The sequence below is a fragment of the Lipotes vexillifer genome, unplaced genomic scaffold (assembly GCF_000442215.2).
Source record: "Lipotes vexillifer unplaced genomic scaffold, Lipotes_vexillifer_v1.1 scaffold408, whole genome shotgun sequence".
In the NCBI taxonomy this organism is placed as follows: Eukaryota; Metazoa; Chordata; class Mammalia; order Artiodactyla; family Lipotidae; genus Lipotes; species Lipotes vexillifer.
Window position 1 is genome coordinate 136714 of NW_006787469.1, and position 25863 is coordinate 162576.

Consider the following 25863-nt stretch of genomic DNA (forward strand, 5'->3'; position numbering starts at 1 on the left):
AAAAAAAAAAAAAAAAAAAAAAAAAAGAATAATCTCCCAGTCACAATCCCTGCAAGTTATTTTTTGGGTATCAACAGACTGATTGTAAATTTATATGGAGAGGCAGAAGACTCAGAATAGCCAACTCAGTATTGAAGGAGAAGAACAAAGTCTGAGGACTGATACTACTTGACTTTAAGATTTACTGTAAAGCTACAGGAGTAGCAGTGTGGTACTGGTGAAAGAACAGACCAATGAATCAATGGAACAAAACAGAGAGCCCCCAAATAGACCCACATAAATATAGTCAATTGATCTTTGATGAAGGAGCAAAGACGAATGGAGGAAAGATAATCTTTTCAACAAATGGTGCTGGAACAACTGGATATCCCCATGCAAGACACAGACACAGATCTTACACCTTTCCCAAAAATTAACTAAAAATGGATTATAGACCTAAATGTAAAAATACAAAACTATAAAACTCCTAGAAGATAACATAGAAGAAAACCTAGGTGACCTTGGGTATACAATGACTTTTTAGGTACAACACCAAAGGTACAATCCATGAAAGAAATAATTGGTAAGTTGGACTTCATTACAATTCAAAACTTGTGTTCTGCAAAAGATTATTATCAGGAGAGTGAGAAGATAAGCCACAAACTGGTTGAATGGATTTGCAAAAGATGCATCTGATAAAGAACTGTTATCCAAAATATACAAAGAACTCTTCTAAGATTCAACAGTAAGAAAACAAACAATCTCGTTAAAAATGGACAAAAGACCTGAACAGACACCTTGCCAAAGAAGATATCCAGATGGCAAATAAGCATATGAAAAGATGTTTACAATTAGGTGTCATTAGAGAATTACAAATTAAAACAACAGTATACATCTATCCGAATGGGCAAAATCCAGAACACTGACAGCACTAAGTACTGGCAAGGATGTGGACCAACAGGAGCTCTCATTCATTGCTGGTAGGAATGAAGCCCATGCCACTTTGAAATACAGTTCAGCAGTTTCTTAACCAAACTAAACATGCTCCTACCATACAGTCCAGCAGTCACACTCCTTGGCACCTACCCAAATGAACTGAAAACCCATGTCCACACTAAACCTGCACACAAATGTTTATAGCAGCTTTATTCATAACTGCTAAAACTTGGTAGCAACCCATATGTCCTTGTGACTGGATAAATAAACTGTGGTACATCCAAGCAATGGAGTATTCTTCAGTGCTAAAAAGAAATGAGCTGTGAAGCAATGAAAAGACATGGAGGAAACTTAAATACATATAACTAAGTGAAAAAAGCAAATTTGAAAAGGCAACATACTGTATGATTCCAGCTATATGACATTCTGGAAAATGCAAAACTATGAGATAGTAAAATGACCAGTGGTGATTGGCAAGGGTTAGGGGAGAGAGAGGTGAATAGGCAGAGCACAGAGGGTTTTTAGGGTTTAATGAAACTACTCTGTGGGATACTATACTAATGGATACATCTTATACATTTGTCAAAACCCATAGAATGGGGCTTCCCCGGTGGTGCAGTGGTTGAGAATCCGCCTGCTGATGCAGGGGACACAGGTTTGTGCCCTGGTCTGGGAAGATCCCACATGCCGCAGAGCGGCTGAGCCCGCGAGCCATGGCCACTGAGCCTGTGCGTCCGGAGCCTGTGCTCCGCAACGGGAGAGGCCACAACAGTGAGAGGCCCGCGTACTGCAAAAAAAAAAAAAACCAAAAAAAAAACCTGTAGAATGTACAACAGCAAGAATTATCTCTAATGTAAACTATGGACTTTGGGTGATAATGATGTGTCAATATAGGTTGTAACAAATGTGCCAGTCCTGGTGAATGGTGCTGATAGTGGGAGAGATTGTAGGTGTTTGGGAACAGTGGGTATATGGGAAATCTGTGCTTTTCTCTCAGTTTTGCTGTGAACCTAAAGCTGCTTTAAAAAATAAAGTTTATTAATGTAAAAAGATCTTGTTACCTGGGTGTGTGAATTTGTCAGAATTCATTAAATGGTGCATTTAATATTTGTGCATTTTATTGTATGTAAAATTTACCTCATACTGAAAAAAAAAGTCATATACAAATATTGAATTCTTACACTTAAATTGGAAATATCAGTATGAGTTCATGATATATTTTCCTTTAAAAAAAAAGTGTATTTTCTAAAGAGACCTTAATTGAAAAAGGAAAAGAACTGGCAATATTCAAGGTAAGAGACTCAGGGTAATTTTAACTGTGGCCTTTCAGATGAATTAATGGATAAACAGTATTTTTAAAACAAGAGAGTACTACTCAAATGTGCTGTACCCATCCCTTGCAGCAGACTGAAGGTAGGCATTTTTATCCCCATTTTAATACAATAAAACTAAAGTTCAGAGAACTTCAGTGGCTTACACAGAATTTTAACTTAAGTGGGAGAGGTGGCAGTTGCTGGAAAGGTTTAGGATGGTCCTACTAAAGGTTAAGGATAGATTATGGAGGAAAATAACCCCACAAGATTCTTTTTATGTGTCTCTTTGCTTGAGCAAGAAGGCAGAACAGCAACCTACTTTCCTTTCTAGAGGTTGAATTTCTACCTGCTAGCCAGGACAGCTAGGAACCCAGAGCAGGTAGATGACCACTAATTTATTTACCTGGTCATGTTATAATGAGATAAACATTTATTAAACATCATGTTTAGCAAGGCTGTGATTCTGCCCTATTTGTTTCTCTAGCTAACATACTGTTAAAGTTTATGTAACAGTTTTAATATTCAGGATCAACAATTTAGACTGAGAAGAAGGGAAAGAACCTCAGTTGAGTTGACATTGCTTATTTTCCTGGAACCATGAAATTGAGGTTTAATTGATAAAGTGAATAGTAAATTCATAGATTTATCTTTGAGAATTTCTTTTTCAGGTCTCCCCCTTGCACAAATTCAAGAAGAGAGTGAAGAGGCTCGTTCTGCATCTTCTTTCTTGGCAGAAGTTTCTCAGTATACAAGTGGGTGAGTAACAGTCCATTAGTCCAGTCTATTTCAGTATTGTTTTTATAATTCCACATCTTTGTTCAGTTGTTTGGCAGTATAACTTTTTTTTTTTTTTTTTTTGTGGTACGCGGGCCTCTCGCTGCTGTGGTCTCTCCCGTTGGGGAGCACAGGCTCCGGACGCACAGGCTCAGTGGCCATGGCTCACGGGCCCAGCCGCTCCGCGGCATGTGGGATCTTTCCGGACCGGGACACGAACCCGTGTCCACTGCCATTGGCAGGCGGACTCTCAACCACTGCGCCACCAGGGAAGCCCAGCAGTATAACTTTTGAACCATTTTAATTCCAGTTTTTAAAAATCAGTTAAAAGGCTTTTGGAATAGCAACAAGTAAAACCTACCCATTCATTTGTTTCTGAGTCTAAAACAAGTTTTTACACATCTTTACTCTTGTAAACTGTTATGGGAGCATAGGCAAAAGATGATAGAATTTTAACAATATGCAGCAGTTAGAATTTAAATAAATGTAAAAAGTTGAAAATAGGTTGCCCTTTTAAAGCAATTCATACAGTTATACACTTAACTACCTAAAGGTTTTTTAAGGCTGCTGTGAGTAATATGTGAAATATATTGGCAATGCAGAGGTTAAAACCAAAAGTACAACAGAGTGCTCTGCTGCGCTTCATCTGCTGCCAAGTTCTGCTCTTTGTTTTCATCTTCTTCGCCAGTCAACCTTTTTCTTTTAGTTTAAGTACTGAATATGTGTGCGTGTGTATTTATTTTTATGTTAATAGACTATTTTTTAGAGCTGTTTTAGGTTTACAGAAAGGTTGAATAGAAAGTACAAAGAGTTCCCATTTCCTCCCTCCCCCCACCAATTTCTCCATTATTAATGCATTTGTGTGCTACATTTGTTAAATTGTTGAATCAGTATTGATACATTGTTATTAACTACAGTCCATAGTTTACATTAAGGTTCACTCTTTATGTTGTAAAATTATAGTATTATATAGATTAGTTTCACTGTCCTGCAAATCACCAATTTTAATACAGAAATCAGGAAAGTATTAACTTTTTTTTTTTTTTTTTTTTTAGCTAACTTGGCTGATTTGGTTAGTTATTGCTAAATATATTTGCTCCACATTTCATTACAAGGGTTAGGAGAAAGAAAAAAGTAGTTCTTTGCCTTAAACATCTAACTGGTAAAAAAATGCAAGATTTGTGGTTTTCTTTAGCTAGTTAAATATTTTGTTTTAAATATTTAAAAATTAAATGGATAAAAAATTATTTAATGCTTAGCTATGTTTTTGAAAGGGGATGTGTTTACAGTCTAGATTTTAGTCTGATCTGTATTCTGTTCTGTTCTGGAATTATTGCCTCTTAGCTGCATTGGGTGTGGTATTCCTGGCTGGTATTTATGGGTCTCGTTGAAGAATGGCATCATCCCTTATCTTCGCTGTGCTGCATTGTTTTTCCACTATTTACTTGGAGTAACTCCACCTGAAGAACTATTTACCAGTAAGTAGGACTATGAAATCACAGAGTAGTAAATAAAAGACTTTTTTTTGTTACCTTCAACCTCAAGAATACAAGGTGAGAGCAGGCAAAACCACTTCATTCCTCACCTCTTTCATCAGTGTTCATTCCAAACATGTGTGCGCCCCTGCCCTGGTGTAGGTAAAAGGTGAGGCCAGAAACCAGGTTAGCCTCACAGTCTACAAAACCTATTCATGGCTCCTATCTATGTACAGTTTTTGTACTTGAGCTTACAAAATGCCTGCACGCAGCGTATAATGGTTAAGGTATACAAAAAATTAGAAAGATTGATTGCTTTTAAGGGAAGAGAACTGTTTGGCTAAGTAGGAGGAAATTTTTATTATATACTCTGTTTCTTGAATTTTGAACATATGACTGTATCTATTATGAAAGAGTTAAAATGCTGCTGGGAAAGGGCTGTTGTGATAAACCAAGGCTATGTGTATTTGAGTAACAGAATCATTTCCTTTCTCCTTTACTTGCCTTAAATCTACATCAAGGTAGAGAAGGTTTCCTTGTGGCTTTGTATAGGTTAAAATCAGAAGGTTTGTATGATTTTGGAAGAGTCATCAAATTTGCTCAGAGATTCTTTCTTTTGTCCTTTTCTCAGGTCAGCCTTAAGAAGGTTCTATATCTTGAACTCAGTTCAGTAGGGTTTGTTAGATGTAGGTTTGTTCTGATTCTGTATAAATATGATGCTACTTTCCAAGTGGTTGTCAGTACAGATCTGTTGTTTTCATTTTTTAAAAAATCATATATTATCTAGTCAGTGCTGTAGTATGGCAGTGGATAAGATAAAGTCCTTTCTTTTATTGAGAGGAGATGAAATACAAACAAACATAAATATATATAGTATAATGTGAAATGGTAATAAGTGCTGCAAAGAAAAATAAAGCAGGTCATGGGAGTAGAGAATGCTGGGGTAGAGTCATGGAAGCCTTGTTTGTGAGGAGATATTGAGCAAAGGGACATTGAAAAAGGAGATAGGGTTGAACTGGGTGGGTGATTGAAGGAAGAGTATTCCTAAGCAGAAGGGACAATAGCTGCAAAGGCTTTGCTTGACATAGTCGAGGAATAGTAGAGATGAGTGGCCGAAGCCTATTGAACAGGGGGGAGGGTGGTAGGAGATGAGGTCCAGATCAGGTAGGGCCTTTATGCCACAATAAGGACTTTTGTATTTTGTATTTTTGTGGTGGTTTGCTGTTGGAGAAGTCTGATCAGGAGAATGACTCAATCAGATTTAAACGGATCACTGTGAAATTAATTAATTAATTAAAAAAAAAGGATCACTGTGTCTTGTCACCCACAGTTTCATAGAGTACAAAGTATACTCTGTGTAGACAGAGTATAGAAATGAGCATAAACAATGTAGAAACTCTACTGTTGACCAGGTAAGAATAATGTACTTATTAAATGTATTTTTATTTCCTTGCAGATCCTGCAGAAGGAGAGTACAGTGCACTCTGTAGCTATTTATCTTTACCCACAAATTTGTTCCTGCTTTTCCAGAAATATTGGGATACTGTAAGGCCCCTCCTGCAGAGGTACTGTGGGGTTAAAATATCATGATTGGGTTATTATACAGTTTGAAAATGTTAAATTAAAAATATTTGCTAAGCTTTTAGATTGATTAGCATTGTTTGAAGGGGTGACAAAAATATATGAGATTCCTAATTCACACACATAAGGAGTTGGGGATAAGACCAGCAGCAATGGGCAGCTGGAATTTCTGCTTGTTCCACCATGACTACCATTCATGGTTCTTATTTTCCCCACAGCTGCTATCTCATCCCAGTTTTAAATGGGGTGGGGGGTGGGTGGAGTGAGGGTAGGTCCTGTTGTAAGCAGCAGTACAGTCACAGTTAAACATCGGAGGAACCCAAAGTGGGGCTACAATAGTAGCATATCTCATATGGTAGCACATATCTCAGCAGGGTGACTGAGGAGGAAATAAAGGTCATTTGGTAGATCAGAGATGTATCTAGTTAAATTTCCTGTGGAAAAGTGTGTCTTTTTTTAATTAAAAATTTCTTCCTACCCCATTACTTACTGGCCCTTCTGATCACTCTCTACCCTCCAAACCTCCAGTCTCCTTACCCTATCTTTGCTGCCACCATTTTCCATCTTTTTTTTTTTTTTTGAGATATAATTGACATATACCATCATTTTAATAATCAGTTCTCATCATGTTACTCTTACTTTATTTCCCCCATTAAAGATTCTGGCATCCAATTCCAATACTTGTTGCAGGGGGGTGGGTTGTTTTTCCCACGCATCCAGCAAGTAATTCTGCAACATCAGCTGGGTGTCCTGCTATTCAGCTCAATCCTGATGCTGTCTTCCTGGAGATGCTGTCAGATTCCATGGGTTAAGGGCTCAGTCCATAAAACTGACGACCCCACCTCCACATACTTCAGAAAGAGCCAGTCACAGTCCAGGTTGTCACCTGTGCTCACCAAAAGACTATAGTTTGATTAGTCTGTAGAGCAGCTCACAGAACTCAGAGAAACATTTTACTTACTAGATCATCAGTTTTTTATCAAAGGATATAACTCAGGGCCAGCCAGATGGAAGAGACACATAGGGCAAGGTATGAGGAAAAGGGAGTAGAACTTCCACACTCTATCTCTGAGCACACCACTCTCCCTGAATCGACACGTGTTCACCAACCTGGAAGCTCTCCAAATCCTGTCCTTTAGAGGTTTTATGGAAGCTTTATTACATAAGCGTGATTGAGTAAACCATTGGCCGTTGGCGACTGATTCATCCTCCACCCCTCTTCCCTCCCCAGAGGCTGGTGGGTAAGGGGTGGCTGAAAGTTACAACCCTCTAGTCACTGGTTAGTTCTCCTGGCTACCAGCCCTCATCCTTTTGTTCAAAAGCCACTTTGTTAACATAACAAAAGACACCTTTTTCACCCACATCACTTAGGAAATTCCAAGGGTTTTGGAAGCTCAGTGCTGAAGTTGTGCTCACCCATCTGTGCCAGGAACTGGGTCAGAGACCAGATATATTTATTATTGTTAAAAAAAATTAAGTTTGAAGATCTAATTGGCTTTATTAAATGATTTATGAATGGGCAGCATCCCATCTAGCAAGTAGAAAGGAGCCTTTTATAGTCAGCAGGGAGGTGGGACAAGGAAGTCATAAATGAGAAAAGGATTATTTCAGGCAAGGTAACCTTCCTTTGCGGGACAAAAGGATCTGTTAGGCAGATTACCTCACTGGTACTGACCGGGAAATTCCAGACCGATGGGTAAAGATTTCATTTCTGGGGAAGGTTGAAACTGCAATTGGGTTTAGGTGTTAAGTCTTGGTTTGATGGACGTGGGCTTAGCACAAGTAATTTCCATTTGGGGCTTGTCTCTTTTTTAATGTTGTCAGTCACAGTATCACACCCTTGATTTCCTTTAGTCTTTTCAATTTTCTACCCTTTTTCTTTCTCCTTTTTCTTTGATCAGTGTCTTTTTCCCTGCATGCCCATGTCAGGATTTGTGTGAATGTCCGCCCATCTCCTGACACCTTTCTCTGTGCTCTCACCACTTCTTTTGGGTTCTTTTCTGTGTTTTCTCATTTCTCATGAGGTATTCTGATTTTCAGTGTGATAAAAATGAATCCAAAAAAAAAAAAAATCAGTATCATGCTTTGTGTTGAATGCAATCACAGTAGGTTATACTAATTTTACTTTTATATTGTTGGAGTCGATACATTTTTAACTTGCCATTTTAGTTTAGTGTTAAAAATTCAAACTTTGAAACAAAGTCTGTACCATTCCTGGCTCTGCTTGCCTCAGAGCCTTTCCTCATTGTCTGCTCTGAAAGGCAGGGGACTGACCTCTGTAGGCCATATTTCCCAGTCTCCCTCGTCTGTTGGCTTCAGCCTGTGGGAGACACTGGCAAGATATTGGAGGTCAGGAGGAAGAGAGAAACCTGTGTTTAGACCACCTCTCTCTGCCTTGTGGGGCATCCCTGCCAATGGCTACTGTCAGTTCTACTGATGTTCTACTGGATGTCAGAACATCTAGTTCCCACCAGACAAGTCTACTGTAGTTCTAGCATCCACCAGTGACCCTGAGCTCCAACAAAACCACTCCAAAAATATTATTTTGTTCCTCCAGCCTGGGAAGGGTAGTAGCTTCCTGTTATTGGCTAATCTTTGGGTTGCCTTGCCTGTTTTGACTCCTGGTTGGCTTCTCAGCCCTTCTGTCACCTTTATTTCCAATTCCTAGTATTAAATTCCCTCTTGTTAAAATACTCAGATTGGTTTCTGTTTTTCTAGTAATAGATAACCTTTTAAAAAAGAAATTAATAAAAGAGGGGGGTTAAATAGACAGAAAAAAGAAGGGGAGAAAAGAAAGGAAGAAGAAAGGGGGACAAGATGTAAGGCAAAAGAAGTCTAGCAGAGGGCACATGGAAAGAAGGGACAGGTTTGGAGAGGATGGCTCCATGAATATTCCACTGAAGTTGTGATGACCCATTTGCTTTTTCTCTCTGCTCCCCATATAGATGGTGTACAGACCCTGCCTTACTAAACTGTCTGAAGCAAAAAAGCGCCGTAGTCAGGTTGGTTTTACTTCTCAGTCCTTCCCCATCTACAAGTTGTGTTTCCAAAAGTAGTTGGTTGATGAGGATGCTTTCTAGTCTGTTGTCTTCTACTTTTATATTGTTGGAGTCGATACATTTTTAACTTGCCATTTTAGTTTAGTGTTAAAAATTCAAACTTTGAAACAAAGTCTGTACCATTCCTGGCTCTGCTTGCCTCAGAGCCTTTCCTCATTGTCTGCTCTGAAAGGCAGGGGACTGACCTCTGTAGGCCATATTTCCCAGTCTCCCTCGTCTGTTGGCTTCAGCCTGTGGGAGACACTGGCAAGATATTGGAGGTCAGGAGGAAGAGAGAAACCTGTGTTTAGACCACCTCTCTCTGCCTTGTGGGGCATCCCTGCCAATGGCTACTGTCAGTTCTACTGATGTTCTACTGGATGTCAGAACATCTAGTTCCCACCAGACAAGTCTACTGTAGTTCTAGCATCCACCAGTGACCCTGAGCTCCAACAAAACCACTCCAAAAATATTATTTTGTTCCTCCAGCCTGGGAAGGGTAGTAGCTTCCTGTTATTGGCTAATCTTTGGGTTGCCTTGCCTGTTTTGACTCCTGGTTGGCTTCTCAGCCCTTCTGTCACCTTTATTTCCAATTCCTAGTATTAAATTCCCTCTTGTTAAAATACTCAGATTGGTTTCTGTTTTTCTAGTAATAGATAACCTTTTAAAAAAGAAATTAATAAAAGAGGGGGGTTAAATAGACAGAAAAAAGAAGGGGAGAAAAGAAAGGAAGAAGAAAGGGGGACAAGATGTAAGGCAAAAGAAGTCTAGCAGAGGGCACATGGAAAGAAGGGACAGGTTTGGAGAGGATGGCTCCATGAATATTCCACTGAAGTTGTGATGACCCATTTGCTTTTTCTCTCTGCTCCCCATATAGATGGTGTACAGACCCTGCCTTACTAAACTGTCTGAAGCAAAAAAGCGCCGTAGTCAGGTTGGTTTTACTTCTCAGTCCTTCCCCATCTACAAGTTGTGTTTCCAAAAGTAGTTGGTTGATGAGGATGCTTTCTAGTCTGTTGTCTTCATTCTCACTCAGCATATTGTTTCTTAAATTTCTGTTAGGTCTTTGCCGGAAATTCGATTCTTCGTACAGTTGATTTTTTTCTTGGAGTGGCTGTCCTTTGCCTCTTAAATTGTTCGACACCACCAGCACCTTAAGCTAGTGCATACCTGTTAAAAGGCTTCTTGGACCTGCTAGTGTATTAAAATGAGAGGGTAGTGACAGTATTCATATAAACCACTTTTTTTCATTTTGAGAATAAAGATATAAATAGAACTATTCCCTCCTCCCCATCTCTTCCTTTCTATAAGCTTAGAGACTACCCAGCAAAACTTTTCTTCAGCCCCACTATCTCCCTTAAGTTATGGTTTAATCAAAATCCATCTCTTCCTCAAGGACAGTTTTTTTTTAATTTATTAATTTATTAATTTATTTATATTTTCTGGCTGTGTTGGGTCTTTCTTGCTGTGTGCGGGCTTTCTCTAGTTGTGATGAGCAGGGGCTACTCTTCGTTGTGGTGTGTAGGCTTCTCATTGCCGTGGCTTCTCATTGCGGAGCACGGGCTCTAGGTGCGCGGGCTTCAGTAGTTGCGTCAGTAGGCCCTAGAGCACGTGGGCTTCAGTAGTTGTAGCACGTGGGCTGAGTAGTTGTAGCTCATGGGCTCTAGAGCACAGGCTCAGTAGTTGTGGTGCATGGGCTTAGTTGCTCCGTGGCACGCGGAATCTTCCTGGACCAGGGATTGAACCCATGTCCCCTGCATTGGCAGGCAGATTCTTAACCACTATGCCACCAGGGAAGTCCCCCTCCAGGACCATTTTAAATGTTACCTTCTCCCTGAAGCCTATCCTAACACATCCTCTCATATGTGTCTGTTCATGTGTGTGTATGTGTGTCCCAGCCAACACTGTAAATCACTGAACAGTAAACTCAACAGTGGCCAGAACTGCATGCTTATCTTCTTTGTGTCCCCTCCAGGGCCTGGTTTGTATTATGTACAGTCTCTGATTTTTATTCAAATTGCATTGCGTCAATAAACAAGCAGAGGAATTGACCCCAGCCTTAAATACTAACACCAGCACAATTTTTTTTTTTTATGGCTAAAGCAAACATTGTGAGACGGTGTGCATTTGCTACCTTCTTTTCTCATCTGTTTTCACCCCTTGAGTTCCTTTCAGCTTCTCCTTAAATGTGCATATGCTGCTGCCTAAGACTTAACCCAGCTTTAGTGATTTAGAGGTTATAGATCCACCTCCTGTGCTCAGATGCAGTAGTATTCACATCACCAAGAAAAGAAGAGTTTAAAAGATGAGTGCATATTTTAGCACTATTAATCTCACAGAAGTCATTGTGTGCCTTTTAGACATCTGCTGTTTCCCTAGCATGGTACTAAACTAAAATACTCTGAGAGAGTTAAAAGATACAATACATACAGCTTTTGGTCATAGGTAGTTTATAGTCTAATTATGTACGTAAATGAGATACAGTATAATAGTATATGGAATATACTGTTAATGCTATAGAAATGTAAAGAGTAAATATTCTTAATGATGTAAGTTTAGTCTTAGAGGAGATAATTTTTAGCTGAACACAGAAGAGATTATAGTAGAATTTGAATTGACTGAGGTTTGAGAAAAGAATTTCATGTTATTCAGATGACCTTCCCCAGGACACACATGCAAGGCTTTTGTCTTATTACTATGGTGAGAATGAATAACATTTGCAAGCATGTAACAAGTACTAAGTATATTATGTTTCACTTCAATATCTTATTGAGTTCTCAACAGCCCTTTGTGGTTCCTTGATACTATTCATTTCTTAAATCAGCATGAGTATTTAATGTTTCTCTCCTCACCCCCCCCCACCCCGGAAATGTGTTACTAAATTGATGGTGTGCCCTATGATTGAGAAAGTATAATATGTTTATTCTCAGTTTACTGACCGGGAAATACAGGATTAGGTTCAGTGACTTGTCAGGTGTCAGAGAATTTAGGATATGTAACCAGGCCTGTTTGATTTCAAAGTCTGTGTTCTTAACTACTACTTTATATTACCTTCCTAGACAGTATAGAAATATAGCTAGAACAATTTAGTCTTAGGAGATAGTAGGAGTTGGGTTTAGAGAGGAAACCAGCTGATGAAAGATCTGGAATTCTAGGCTGAAAAGTTTAGATTTAATCTAGTCAACAGTAGGAATTACTATGGATTGCAAATATGAATCCTTAAACTGTTTTCTTTTTTTTGGCCACGTCACACAGCTTGTGGGATGTTAGTTCCCCGACCAGACCAGGGATCAAACCCATGCCCCCTGCATTGGAAGCACAGAGTCCTAACCACTGGACCACCAGGGAATTCCCCTCCTTTCATTATTTTTAAAACATTCTTCCTTCTGTTATTTGGTCTGTTTTTGATCTGGGCTTATTTACTCATAAAATAAAATTGCCATTTAAATTATATTTCTAGGTACCCTAGAAAAAGAAATAGTTTGATAGAGCTTCCTGATGACTATAGCTGCCTCCTAAATCAAGCTTCTCATTTCAGGTAAGAAGAATTATATATTTAAAACTTTTTTGAGCTTGCAAACTCACCACCACTAGCAAACTTTTTTTTAAAGTGACCACTGAGCATCCTCTGTAACAGTGATTTTCAATCTTTTTTTTTTAATTGAGGTGAAAATCACATAACATACAATTTTGTATAATTCATTGGCATTTAGTGTATTGCCAATGTTGTGCCACCACTGTTTCTCTCTAATTTCAAAACTTTTTGATCACCCCAGGGAAACACCTTGCATCCACTAAATAATCATTCTCCATCCCGCTCTTTCCCAATTCTGTAGTAACTGATAATCTGCTTTCTGTCTCCATGGATTTGCCTCTTCTAGATATATTATATAAAAGAAATCATACAATCTATGACCTTTTGTGTCTGGCTTTCTTCACTTAGTATGTCTTTGAGGTTCATTCAAGTTGTAGGATGTATCAGTACTTCATTCCTTTCTTGGCTAAATAATATTTCATTGTATGTATATACCAAAGTTCATTAATCTATTCATCCATTGGTGGGCATTTAGGTTGTTTCCCTCTTTTGACTATTATGAATAATGCTACTACAAACATTCATGTACAAGTTTCTGGTTGGACATATATTTTAATTTTTCTTGGGTATATGTACCTAGGAGTAGAATGCTGGGTCATTATGGTAATCCTATGTTTAACATTTTGAGGAACCATTAAACTGTCTTCCACAATGGCTGCACCATTTTACATTCCCACCAGAATGTATGAGGGCTCCTATTTCTCCATATTCTCACCAGCACTTTTTATTTTCTCGTTTGTTTGTTTTTTGTTTTTTAATTAAAGCGATCCCAGTGGGTGAAAAATGGTAGCTCACTGCGGTTTGATATACACTTCCTTAATGATCAAGGATGTTGAACATCTTTTTGTGTGCTTGTTACAGATTTGTATATGTTCTTTGTAGAAATGTGTGTTCAAGTTTTTTGCCCATTTTGTTTATTTATTTTTCATTTATTTTTTAATTGGGGTATAGTTGTTTTACAATGTTGTATTAGTTTCTACTGTACAGCGAAGTGGAGTTCCCTGTGCTATACAGCAGGTTCTCATTAGTTATCTATTTTATACATATTAGTGTATATATGGCAATCCCAAGCCCATTTTATAATTGGACTATCTTTTTTGTTGTTGAGTTGTAAGAGTTCTTTTTATTTTCTGGATATTAAACCCTTATTAGATTTTAATTTGCAAATATTTCCCCCTATAAGTTGTGTTTTCATATTCTTCATAGTGTCCTTTGATATATGAGTCCATCTTATGTTTCTTTTGTTGCTTGTGCTTTTGGTATCAAAACCAAGAATTTGTTGCCAAATCTGAGATCATAAAGATTTATTCCCATGTTTTTTCCAAATAATTTTATAGTTTTAGCTCATATTTAGGCTGTGAATCTGTTTTGAATTAATTCTTGGAATAAGGTAGGAGGTACAACTTCATTCTTTTTTTCATGTGGTTTCCAGTTGTCCCAGCACCATTTTTGGAGACGGTTTTTTCCCCCTCATTAAATAGTTTTGGCACCTGCTTTGAAAATCAATTGGTCACAGATGTTTGGGTTTATTTCTGGACTCTCAGTTCTGTTCCATTGGTCTATAAGTCTATCCTTATGCTAGTACCACATTTTTTAATTACTGTACCTTTGTAGTAAGCTTTGAAATTGTAACATGAGACCTTTCCAACTTTGTTTTTCTTTTTCAATATTGTTGTGACTATTTCGGGTCCTTTGCGATTAAATTGGAATTTGAGAATTCGCTTTTTCATTTCTGCAAAAGAGGCAATTGGGATTTTAATAGAGATTGCATTAACCTGTAGATTGCTTTGGAGAGTGTTGCCTTCTTAACAATATTAAGTCTTCCAGTCCATGAACATGGATGCCTTCTATACTTAGGCCTGCTTGAATTTCATTGTGATGTTTTGTAGTTTTCAGTGTACAAGACTTTTCCCTCCTTGATTATATTTATTCATAGGTATTTTATTCTTTTGAAAGCTATTGTAAATGAAATTGTTTTCTTAATTTCCTTTTTGGATTGTTCATTGCTGGTGTATGTATTTATTTTTGGCTGCATTGTGTGTTCGTTGCTGCACGCGAACTTTCTCTAGTTGCGGTGAGCAGGGGCTACTCTTTGTTGCGGTGCACGGGCTTCTCATTGCAGTGGCTTCTCTTGTTGCAGAGCACGGGCTCTAGGCGCATGGCCTTCAGTAGTTGTGGCTCGCGGGCTCTAGAGCGCAGGCTCAGTAGTTGTGGTGCATGGGCTTAGTTGCTCCACGGCATGTGGGATCTTCCTGGACCAGGGCTCGAACCCCGTGTCCCCTGCATTGGGAGGCGGATTCTTAACCACTGCACCACCAGGGAAGCCCTGCTGGTGTATTTAAACACAACTGATTTTTGTCTGTTGATCTTATACCCTGCAACTTTCCTGATTTCCACTAGGTTTTTTTTTGTTGTTGTTAATGGTTTCTTTCAAAGAGCATATTTAGGAGAGTTAATTTAAAGTGTTTGTTTATTATATCTCATGGCTGGGCTTCCTTAGGGATGATTTCTGTCAGTCTCTTTGGTTTCCTGTGAATGGGCCATACTTTTCTGTTTCTTTGTAAGCTTTGTTGAGAATGGGACATTTTGAGTATTGTAACATAATAACTCTGGAAATCACATCCCAGGAATTGCCATTGTTGCTTGATAAGGCTGTAGTTACCTGTTTGTTTTAGTGACTTTTCCAAACTATTTTTGCAAAGACTCTATTCGTTGTATGTTCACTGAAGTCTCTGTTCCATTATCTCTGTGGTCAGCCAGTAACTGACAGAGATTTCCTTAAATGCCTGGATGCAATAAGAAGAAAAAAAAAAAAAAAGAGAGAGAGAGAAGAAAAGATATAAAGACTATCTGCCTCTTTAAATCCCCTCTACTACCATCACTGCCAAGGAAGCTGCTTCAGCCCACGGCAGCTGAAACAATGGTTAGTTTCTGTGCCAGCCCCTCAGTGAACTGCCAGGCAAAACTAAACATACAACCCTAATTTTTGAACACAAGGTCCCTTTTGCCCACCTTGGCACCAGCATGCTGCACCAGGATTGTGGGCAGCCACCCCCATAGCTACCTGCTGTGGGGCTGGGGGATAAGGGATGGTAACCACTACACAGAATGCCAAAATTCACTGAAATTTACTAGCCTCATTTTTGTCAAGCACTCCTCTGGACACTGCAAGTGTTATCCTGACTCTGAGTTCCCAGAATAATTGCTTCAGACAGTTCTTGCCAGATCAGTAGTTGTTCTGGTAGAGAACCGCACTGTTCTCAACTTCCCAAGCAAGTAGTAGTCTTAGAAATATCTTTTATACATGTGTCTTTAAACCCTGTTTTACATGCATTACAGTGTGGTGACCACATTCATTCACTGAAATGACACTGAAGAACACTTTTTTTTCCCAAACACAATCTTATATGGAAGCTCATTATAACAGTAAAACAGATAACATAGTGACTCAAAGTGCAAGCCTGGGTACTAGAAAGAGGAATATACCCCTTAGCCTTTTCTGGCACCATGTTCCTCCTACCTCAATCAGATTAAACACTACTCTAAAGCAGTGTTTCTCAAACTTCCTTTTATCTTCATCTTCCCTTTCACTGATCACTTTCAAATCAAAAAAATACTGGCTGATAAAGACTAGTGAGAAGCAATAAAAACAAGTTACATTGTGCTCATTGCTAATACCATGTATGAATTACCTGTTAGTTACTTTTATAAGAGAACAACATGAGCTTAAACCCATGATGCTCTATGATAAAATTATGTTCAATAAGGTTAACACTAATTTTTGTTTTGCCTTCTGTAATATGATGCAAGTTATTTGAATAGCATAAATTAATGAGCAGCACACTACCAGTGAAATGTCATTGAATGGAGAAATCATATTTGGATCTGCTTCAGCCATTGGTTTGTGAATATTTCATATTTGAATCACAATGCATCATCTTGAAAATAATAAGCCAAAATTATTATTGATGCAGTTCTGTATCCTTGATAATCCAGTAGCATCACACATCACCCATAGCAAACCAGACTGATAATGATGACATGAAACTAGCAGTAACTAGTAATTAAAAGGCAAGAATCTCAGTAGCTTGAAAATCAAAGCATATTCAAGACTCCATTGATAATGTACTGGTGACAAGGCATTGTTTTCCCAAATTGCAGAAATTCCAAAGCTCAGTTAGGCGTTTTGTAATGTTCCTGAGCTTTATGCAACAGCTAAACTTCTTAGTAAACTTAATTAGAGCTCTCAGTAAACACAACTAACTCTCAAATTTAAGGATACTAATTAATAATTCCAGTTAACTTCCTTGATCTATAAGGTGACTTAGTCTTTACTTATATGTTAAATAACTTGCTGTCATTTGAAGGACTCAAAAGGAGAGATTGCATTTCAGGGTCATCTTAAAGGCTTGAAGAGCCCTTCTTTGGCCCACTCTGAGAATCACCACCCTACAGAATGACTAAGGAAATTCTCTTATTTAGTTATAACCATTGCTTTGAGCCACAAAGCCAGGGGGTTTAACTGGCCCATCAGGGGCTTGGGCAGCCCATAGTTCAGCCTCTATTACCAGTTAGAATTGACCTCAATTTCAGCTCCCTTGCTGCTTGTCTCAGGCAGATTAAGGTCAGCCAACTAAAGAAGTGACTGAATCACTTTACCTCTCAGCCCTTCAAAAATTAGCTGGATGATTTCAGAGACTGCATCTAGCTCCATATTCAGTGATTTTCCTAATCTTGGGGCTGCATTGGTATCACAGACACCCTGTGAATAGGTATTGTTTTCTAGTCATTCAAGGGTATCATGCTGTTGGCTCTGAGAAGAGTGTTAATCATTAATCACAGTGACGATGCTCCTGAATGATATTAGTACTTATTGGTTTCAAGTAAAAATGATAATAAATCTTATGCTCTCTTCCAGTTTTATTGTTACTACTAGTTTCCATTAAGACTGAGTCATCTCTAGTGTAGGAGGGTGGCTGGTCAGTGACTGTATTTCAGGGGCATCACTCCCATTTTCCTCTATAGGATGGGACTCAGCCATCCTGTGCTAAAAGTTAAAGAAGATGTTGGCTTTATCCAAAAAGAGCAACACCCGGGGAGTGAAAATAACCCCCTCATCTACAGGAGACAGGAATGGAATACCTATGCAGGGAGTCCCTCTGCTCCTGTGTAGAGAATAGTGATTTTCTTATCTTGCCTAAGAAAGTGGGCATCAGAGAATAAACTTTTAATACCATATTAGAGATTTGTTTTGGTGCTCTTTATTCTGACCCAATTGTGGACATCAATGGATCTCTCCTGAGGTTGCATTTATTTTTTTCTGTCCAAATTGGTGCTTGCTTTATGTCCATTATACAGCAGAGATAGGAGTATAAGAAGCTCCTTTTACAAAGATAGCCGTTATCACTTTAATAGAGTGATACCCCTCTTGGGGGCATTATAGCAAGGCTCTAGCATGCCACTGTGTCAAATGGCCAAATCTCATAGTACTACTTGGTTCAAACAAGTAAACTTTGCCACTTTTTCTTTCCCAAGACTTGGCTGTGTTTCACAGGTGGAAAGGTGCATCAACTCAAAGACTGCAGTCTCCCTTTTCAACCCTAAAGATCTCAATACATCAAAGAAGTGGGGAAAATGTGTTTAAACCCTTACTGAAAATTGTGGTTAAAACAACAACAGTAATTGTACACCTTCAAGGTCGTTGCTCCAACATTGAGGACACAAGATTGACTAAACCAATCCAGAGGGGGAGCTGACTGTAAATTGGTTGTGTCAGATGAAGACTGGATTCTCTAAATGCATCTCAATCTCAAGGCATATTTAAGTGCCACACTTTGTGGGAATTCGCAGAACACGGCATATTTAAAAATAAATTTTCATACTATGAATTAATCAGAAGACTTTTTGTTATCTTAAGAAAAAGTATTAAAAAGGAATCATCTAATTAAATGTTTCCTTGTGTTTTAAGAGCTTTCTTTGCTGCAAAACAACCAGTGATGAAAACACTGCTAATACATCTAAAACACTGCTAACTGATTATATCATGCTTTTATTATTTCTCCACCATACTGAATGTTTTCTTCCCTTTTGAGGTGCCCGCGGTCTGCAGATGACGAGCGAAAGCACCCTGTCCTCTGTCTTTTCTGCGGAGCCATACTGTGTTCTCAGAACATTTGCTGCCAAGAAATTGTGAATGGGGAAGAGGTGGGAGCTTGCATTTTTCATGCCCTTCACTGTGGAGCTGGAGTCTGCATTTTCCTAAAGTAAGTAGGAAGCTTCATAATGAACTTAGGGAATCTGAATCCAGTCTGGAGGCCATCATGGCAGGACAGTATGTTGATAGGATATGATCTGTCAGAAGTTAGAGCATAGACCTGTTATTCACATGCAATTGCATTTGAAAAGATACTTAAGTATCTTCTCAAATGTAAATAATAGTTTAAAAAATATCAAGTAAGTAGTTTAAAAAATAAGGAGTTAAAAATTGGAATCTGTTCACATTTTCATTATTTGTGGAAAACCTTAAACAAATATGGTAGACTTGAAATGAAATTGAGTTATTTGTATTGAGGTGGATGGACCTATAGTCTGTCATACAGAGTGAAGTAAGTCATAAAAGAGAAAAACAAATACCATACGCTAACACATATATATGGAATCTTAAAAAAAAAAGGTTCTAATGAACCTAGGGGCAGGACAGGAATAAAGATGCAGATGTGGAGAATGGACTTGAGGACACAGGGAGGGGGAAGGGTAAGCTGGGATGAAGTGAGAGAGTAGCATTGACATATATACACTACCAAATGTGAAATAGATAGGTAGTGGGAAGCAGCCGCATAGCACAGGGAGATCAGCTTGGTGCTTTGTGACCACCTAGAGGGTTGGGATAGGGAGGGTAGGAGGGAGATGCAAGAGGGAGGGGATATGGGGATATATGTATACGTATAGCTGCTTCACTTTGTTATACAGCAGAAACTAACACAACATTGTAAAGCAATTATACTCCAATAAAGATGTTAAAAAATTTTTTTTAATTTTAAAAAGAGAAAATATAATTAGTAAACATGTAAGCCAATATGAAAACACTTATTTCAAAGCACAAGTAGTACTCTGGATGTATGTGTTTGTGTGTGTGCTTGCATGTATCTGCCTATGTTTATTGGTTAACTTGTTTTTCCAGCTCAAACATAAGTGAAGAAAGGTTAACTATATACCTGACACTTTATTCCAATGATACATTGTAGAAGTATGAGATGGGATGGGATGGCAGGACGTAGGGACCCACTTTACTCTTTTGGTCAATAGATCCAGTGGTAGAATATTAAGGTTGTGTATGAAAATACTAAAATAAAAATATTTCTGATTTAATGGCCAAGAGACTTTTGTAGGTATGTGCGTCTTACTAGTAATGTGATGAGCTTGCTCAGCCTTTATATTTTGTGCCTGTTGGTGCATTTGGAGTTTCAGAATTACTTACAGAGGCACAGAAAAGTGAGACACCATAGTGATAAAATAATGCTTGAAGATGAACTGTTGAACTAAAAAGTCACGTTTCAGAAACTGAACTAGTTATCCTTAGCCAGACCAAAAAAGTCCCCCATCTACATCACAACCAAGCAGTTATTTGAAATTATAAGTAGGGGAGAGTTCTGGAAAGTCCCTTGTTGGGATTCGTGTTATCAATGAAATAATATCGCTTCTAGAGGTATAAAATTGTTTGGTTCAAAATATATCTTTTTTCCTATCTATCTATCTATATCTAACATTTTGTCAGCTGTATGAGATCTGCAAAATATTTTGCAAGTGTGTTTTACTTTTCACTTTTATAGGTAACTTTTTGCAAAGGGCCACGTAGTAAATATTTTAGGCTTTTTCAGTTATACAGTCTCTGCTGCAAACATTTAACTTGCCATTCTAGAGCCAAACCAGCCATAGACAATACATAAAGAAATGAGCATGGCCGTGTTAAAATGAAACTTCATCTAAGAAAACAGGTGGTAGGCCAGATTTGACCCACAAGCCATCGTTTGCTAACCCTTGCTTTAGATGATTTTTAGAATCTTCACAATCAGAAGTTTCCCACATTTGAAAAACCTTTATGAGTCAGAATTGGTAAGTCATTTATTTGCAAGTATCTTTCGTGTTTATATTTATAACATTCAGTTCACTTTGTATATGAGTGTCACACACATGCGTACACACACAACAGAGAGACGTACATTTAGAGTGTCTGCCTGGATAAAAACGAACTCACTGGAGGTTCTTTCTTTCCATTGCTGTGATTCTGTGATTTCAGTCTTCTGTGAACAGTGGAAGCCTGATCCTAAATGACAGTTGACTCTTTGACCAGGTTGAATGGTGGGTTGAATCATCAGATTGAGAGTATGAATGAATCAAGTATGAAACAGGAGTGTGAATGAATCAAGTAGAACAGAAGCAGAAGAGGGGAACATGAAGGCACAAGTACTTGAAATGACAGAGATCTAGGGGTGGAGGTTAGAGGTCAGAATAAAGAAACTTCGCTGGGGAAAAGGTAACATTCTGCTTCCATCTGGTACGTAACTAGGGAAACGCTGTGTATTAAAGTGGAGGTCAAAGCAGTGGTTCTGACATTGTAGTGGGCATCAAACTCCTGGACCCCGTCCCCAGATACTTTGATTGAATAGGTCTGGGGTGGAACCCCAAATTGCTTCTTACAGCGTACATCCTGGGTATTTTTATTCAAGTTGTCCGCAGGCCACGGTTTCAAAGAAGCTGCTCCAGAGGTTTGCCCTCATCAGCTTCCTTCCCTAACTGTCCCCGGGGCTGGTCACCTGACCCAGATCCAGCCTCTTTTGAACTTTCTACCTTCCTGCTATCAAACTAATCTGATTATCACCTAATTTTCTTTTGTGTGAAATTAAAGGAATTAATCTGGGCTATTTATCAACAGAAAGAATCTTTTTAAAAAATAACTCGCATCAAAACAAGCAAAAACCATAACTCTGTCCTCCCTGGGCATGTATTCTTTGACCCCCTACAGCAGTGTGAGAATCCTGAGACTCTCACTGATTTATATGTAAAATTTCTAAGGACCAAACCAAAAGAGAAGGCCAGAATAGCTGGGGCACAAAGTGGGAGAGGGCCAGAGATGAGGCTGCAGATGTTGGCAGGGTCAGGTCAGGGCATGTAGAGCTTCCTAAGGGGTTTGGCCTTTATCCCTGGAGAAATGAGAAGCCATCACCAAAGCACTACCAGTAGAGGGCTAATAGGAAATATAGGTTCCCGATTTGCACAAGCAGATCTTTAGCTGCCAGACAAGGGATTTGTTTCAGCCGGTACCCACCCCGCGTGGTGCTCCGCGGTTCCCATCTGGTAACGCACGCTATGGGATCACAGCAATGGTGCTAATTAAATGTCAGTGGGCTCAGGAGGTGCAGTAAGGCCTTCGCGCTCAGATTCCTGAGACAGAAGCAGGAAGGAGAAGCACGTCAGCCTTCCTGAAGCTCATTAGGGTTGGGGAGGGCTCGAATTCAGACAGCTGCCGTGTTCAGATCCTAAGTGGATGCTGCAAGAGGGCCCACAAATGAGCTCCAAAAGGAATAAACAAACATTTGTCTATACGGTATTAACAGGAAACACTTTCTTTGGGCAAGTCTTCCTTGACATCCTCCATCACCCCCTATTTTATGGACGGCATCCCTGATTCTAGAAGTGTGTATTTAACTCGTTTTTGAAGTTGATCACTCCCACACGTTCAACACTGACACAAATGAAGGGAGAAGTTTTCCAAAGTAATCAATTAAACACACATATCAAGAAAAGATCAGTGCTGAGGCTGCAGGTGGTGACAGGCAGCCAGACCCTCCTGTCTTCTCCTGAGGGCCCCGACCTCCTTTCTTGTGTGTTGCCGTCTGCGTTCACTGTGGCGCAGGGAAACAGTCTGAAAATCATCACCAGCCTCTCCCCGGAACTACGCTGAGGTCCTTTTCTCAGTGAGTGGCACGGTCCTCTAAGCAGTTACCCAGCTAGTAAGCCGGCATTCATCTTGACCCTTCCTCCACCCCACGCAGACAGCAAGGCCCACCAGTTCTGCCCTCTGGGCATCCCTCAGACCTGCCCGTTTCCTCCTTCTGCCTGGATAGCTGCTGCAGCAGCTTCCTTTCTCTTTGCCTCCAGTCAAGTCCCTTTTTAATCCACTTTCCACAGGGAGGTCAAAGGGATTGTTTTAAAATGCCAACTGCTCGTGTCTGTCTCCTGACCAAACTTTTCAATTGCTTTCAGTAGAACAGGGCACTCACTCAGGAACAGGGCTTGGGAGACCTTTGATGATCACGTGCCTGATTACTTAAAAAAAAAAAAAAAAAAGTTGGCTCATAGTTATCAAGTACTAAGTGCTGTCTCTCATGTAATCATCACCATAACTCTCTGAGATAAATATGAATAAAGTACTGTTATTGGACAGGGTCTGTTCTGAGCCCCTGATGCTCAGCACTGTGCAATCCCACTCTCTAGCCGTCTCTGTCAGCATCCTTCCTCTTGTACTTTATATTCCAGAATCTGCTGACATCCTTCACTACCACCTAGTCCAAATCACCATCATCTCTCACCTGGGTTATTTTAATAAGCGTCTAACTGTCCTCTCCGCTCCATTCACCCTTGCGTTCTTCAATGTCTTCTCTAACAGCAGCTGCACTGAACCCTTAAAAATGCAATGCAGATTATGTCACCTCTCCGCTTACAACTTTCTGATACTTCTGGTTTCTAAACAAAAGTCAAATCTTGGCATGGGCTTCATAAGCTTCTCAGTATGACCTGACCCCTGTGCCCCCTGTACCTATATCTCCAGCCACCCTCTTCCTCCCCAACTTAAGCCACACTGGTCTCATGGCTGTGCTTTGAAGCCAGCAAACATAATCCTGCTTTATGTCATTGAATTTACTGTTTCTTCTGCCTTTTAAATTTCTGTTGCAGTGTTCTGACCATTTCATTTGAAATGGCAGCCTCCATCCCCCCTAGTGCTCATTCCTCCATCCTCTGCTTTATTTTCTTCTTAGCACTTTCCCCTTTTGGTAGACCATATATTTGTTTGTGTATGTCTCCCCCATGACCAGAAAGTCCACTCTGTAAGGGCAGGAGTTTTGTCTGTTTTGTTCACTATTGTAATCCCTATGCTTAGAGAATTACTGGGCACACACTACAGTTTCCTGAAGTATTTTAGAATGAGCACACAAAGCATACACCAGTCATAGTATTTAGCTCATGATTGCTTACCTGATGAAGAGAATTTGGTTGTTGTTGTTTTGGATTGGGATAAGTGGGTCTTTACGTTATGTTAAAATTGCATATAACGTGCTTTATGGATCTAACAATATTCTCTAGAGCGCAGGCTCAGTAGTTGTGGTGCATGGGCTTAGTTGCTCCACGGCATGTGGGATCTTCCTGGACCAGGGCTCGAACCCCGTGTCCCCTGCATTGGGAGGCGGATTCTTAACCACTGCACCACCAGGGAAGCCCTGCTGGTGTATTTAAACACAACTGATTTTTGTCTGTTGATCTTATACCCTGCAACTTTCCTGATTTCCACTAGGTTTTTTTTTGTTGTTGTTAATGGTTTCTTTCAAAGAGCATATTTAGGAGAGTTAATTTAAAGTGTTTGTTTATTATATCTCATGGCTGGGCTTCCTTAGGGATGATTTCTGTCAGTCTCTTTGGTTTCCTGTGAATGGGCCATACTTTTCTGTTTCTTTGTAAGCTTTGTTGAGAATGGGACATTTTGAGTATTGTAACATAATAACTCTGGAAATCACATCCCAGGAATTGCCATTGTTGCTTGATAAGGCTGTAGTTACCTGTTTGTTTTAGTGACTTTTCCAAACTATTTTTGCAAAGACTCTATTCGTTGTATGTTCACTGAAGTCTCTGTTCCATTATCTCTGTGGTCAGCCAGTAACTGACAGAGATTTCCTTAAATGCCTGGATGCAATAAGAAGAAAAAAAAAAAAAAAGAGAGAGAGAGAAGAAAAGATATAAAGACTATCTGCCTCTTTAAATCCCCTCTACTACCATCACTGCCAAGGAAGCTGCTTCAGCCCACGGCAGCTGAAACAATGGTTAGTTTCTGTGCCAGCCCCTCAGTGAACTGCCAGGCAAAACTAAACATACAACCCTAATTTTTGAACACAAGGTCCCTTTTGCCCACCTTGGCACCAGCATGCTGCACCAGGATTGTGGGCAGCCACCCCCATAGCTACCTGCTGTGGGGCTGGGGGATAAGGGATGGTAACCACTACACAGAATGCCAAAATTCACTGAAATTTACTAGCCTCATTTTTGTCAAGCACTCCTCTGGACACTGCAAGTGTTATCCTGACTCTGAGTTCCCAGAATAATTGCTTCAGACAGTTCTTGCCAGATCAGTAGTTGTTCTGGTAGAGAACCGCACTGTTCTCAACTTCCCAAGCAAGTAGTAGTCTTAGAAATATCTTTTATACATGTGTCTTTAAACCCTGTTTTACATGCATTACAGTGTGGTGACCACATTCATTCACTGAAATGACACTGAAGAACACTTTTTTTTCCCAAACACAATCTTATATGGAAGCTCATTATAACAGTAAAACAGATAACATAGTGACTCAAAGTGCAAGCCTGGGTACTAGAAAGAGGAATATACCCCTTAGCCTTTTCTGGCACCATGTTCCTCCTACCTCAATCAGATTAAACACTACTCTAAAGCAGTGTTTCTCAAACTTCCTTTTATCTTCATCTTCCCTTTCACTGATCACTTTCAAATCAAAAAAATACTGGCTGATAAAGACTAGTGAGAAGCAATAAAAACAAGTTACATTGTGCTCATTGCTAATACCATGTATGAATTACCTGTTAGTTACTTTTATAAGAGAACAACATGAGCTTAAACCCATGATGCTCTATGATAAAATTATGTTCAATAAGGTTAACACTAATTTTTGTTTTGCCTTCTGTAATATGATGCAAGTTATTTGAATAGCATAAATTAATGAGCAGCACACTACCAGTGAAATGTCATTGAATGGAGAAATCATATTTGGATCTGCTTCAGCCATTGGTTTGTGAATATTTCATATTTGAATCACAATGCATCATCTTGAAAATAATAAGCCAAAATTATTATTGATGCAGTTCTGTATCCTTGATAATCCAGTAGCATC

The 25863-nt window shown here is 39.3% G+C and overlaps 1 protein-coding gene across 1 annotated transcript in view; it reads left to right on the forward strand.

Annotated features, from left to right (window-relative positions):
* Positions 1–25863, forward strand: part of UBR1 (ubiquitin protein ligase E3 component n-recognin 1) — a 138729-nt gene that overhangs the window by 106249 nt on the left and 6617 nt on the right. The window contains exons 39-44 of the mRNA XM_007460121.1: positions 2897–2984; positions 4347–4480; positions 5934–6042; positions 9004–9060; positions 12557–12634; positions 18784–18954. Coding sequence (XP_007460183.1) covers positions 2897–2984; positions 4347–4480; positions 5934–6042; positions 9004–9060; positions 12557–12634; positions 18784–18954 — 637 coding nt within the window. The remainder of the gene's footprint in view (positions 1–2896; positions 2985–4346; positions 4481–5933; positions 6043–9003; positions 9061–12556; positions 12635–18783; positions 18955–25863) is intronic.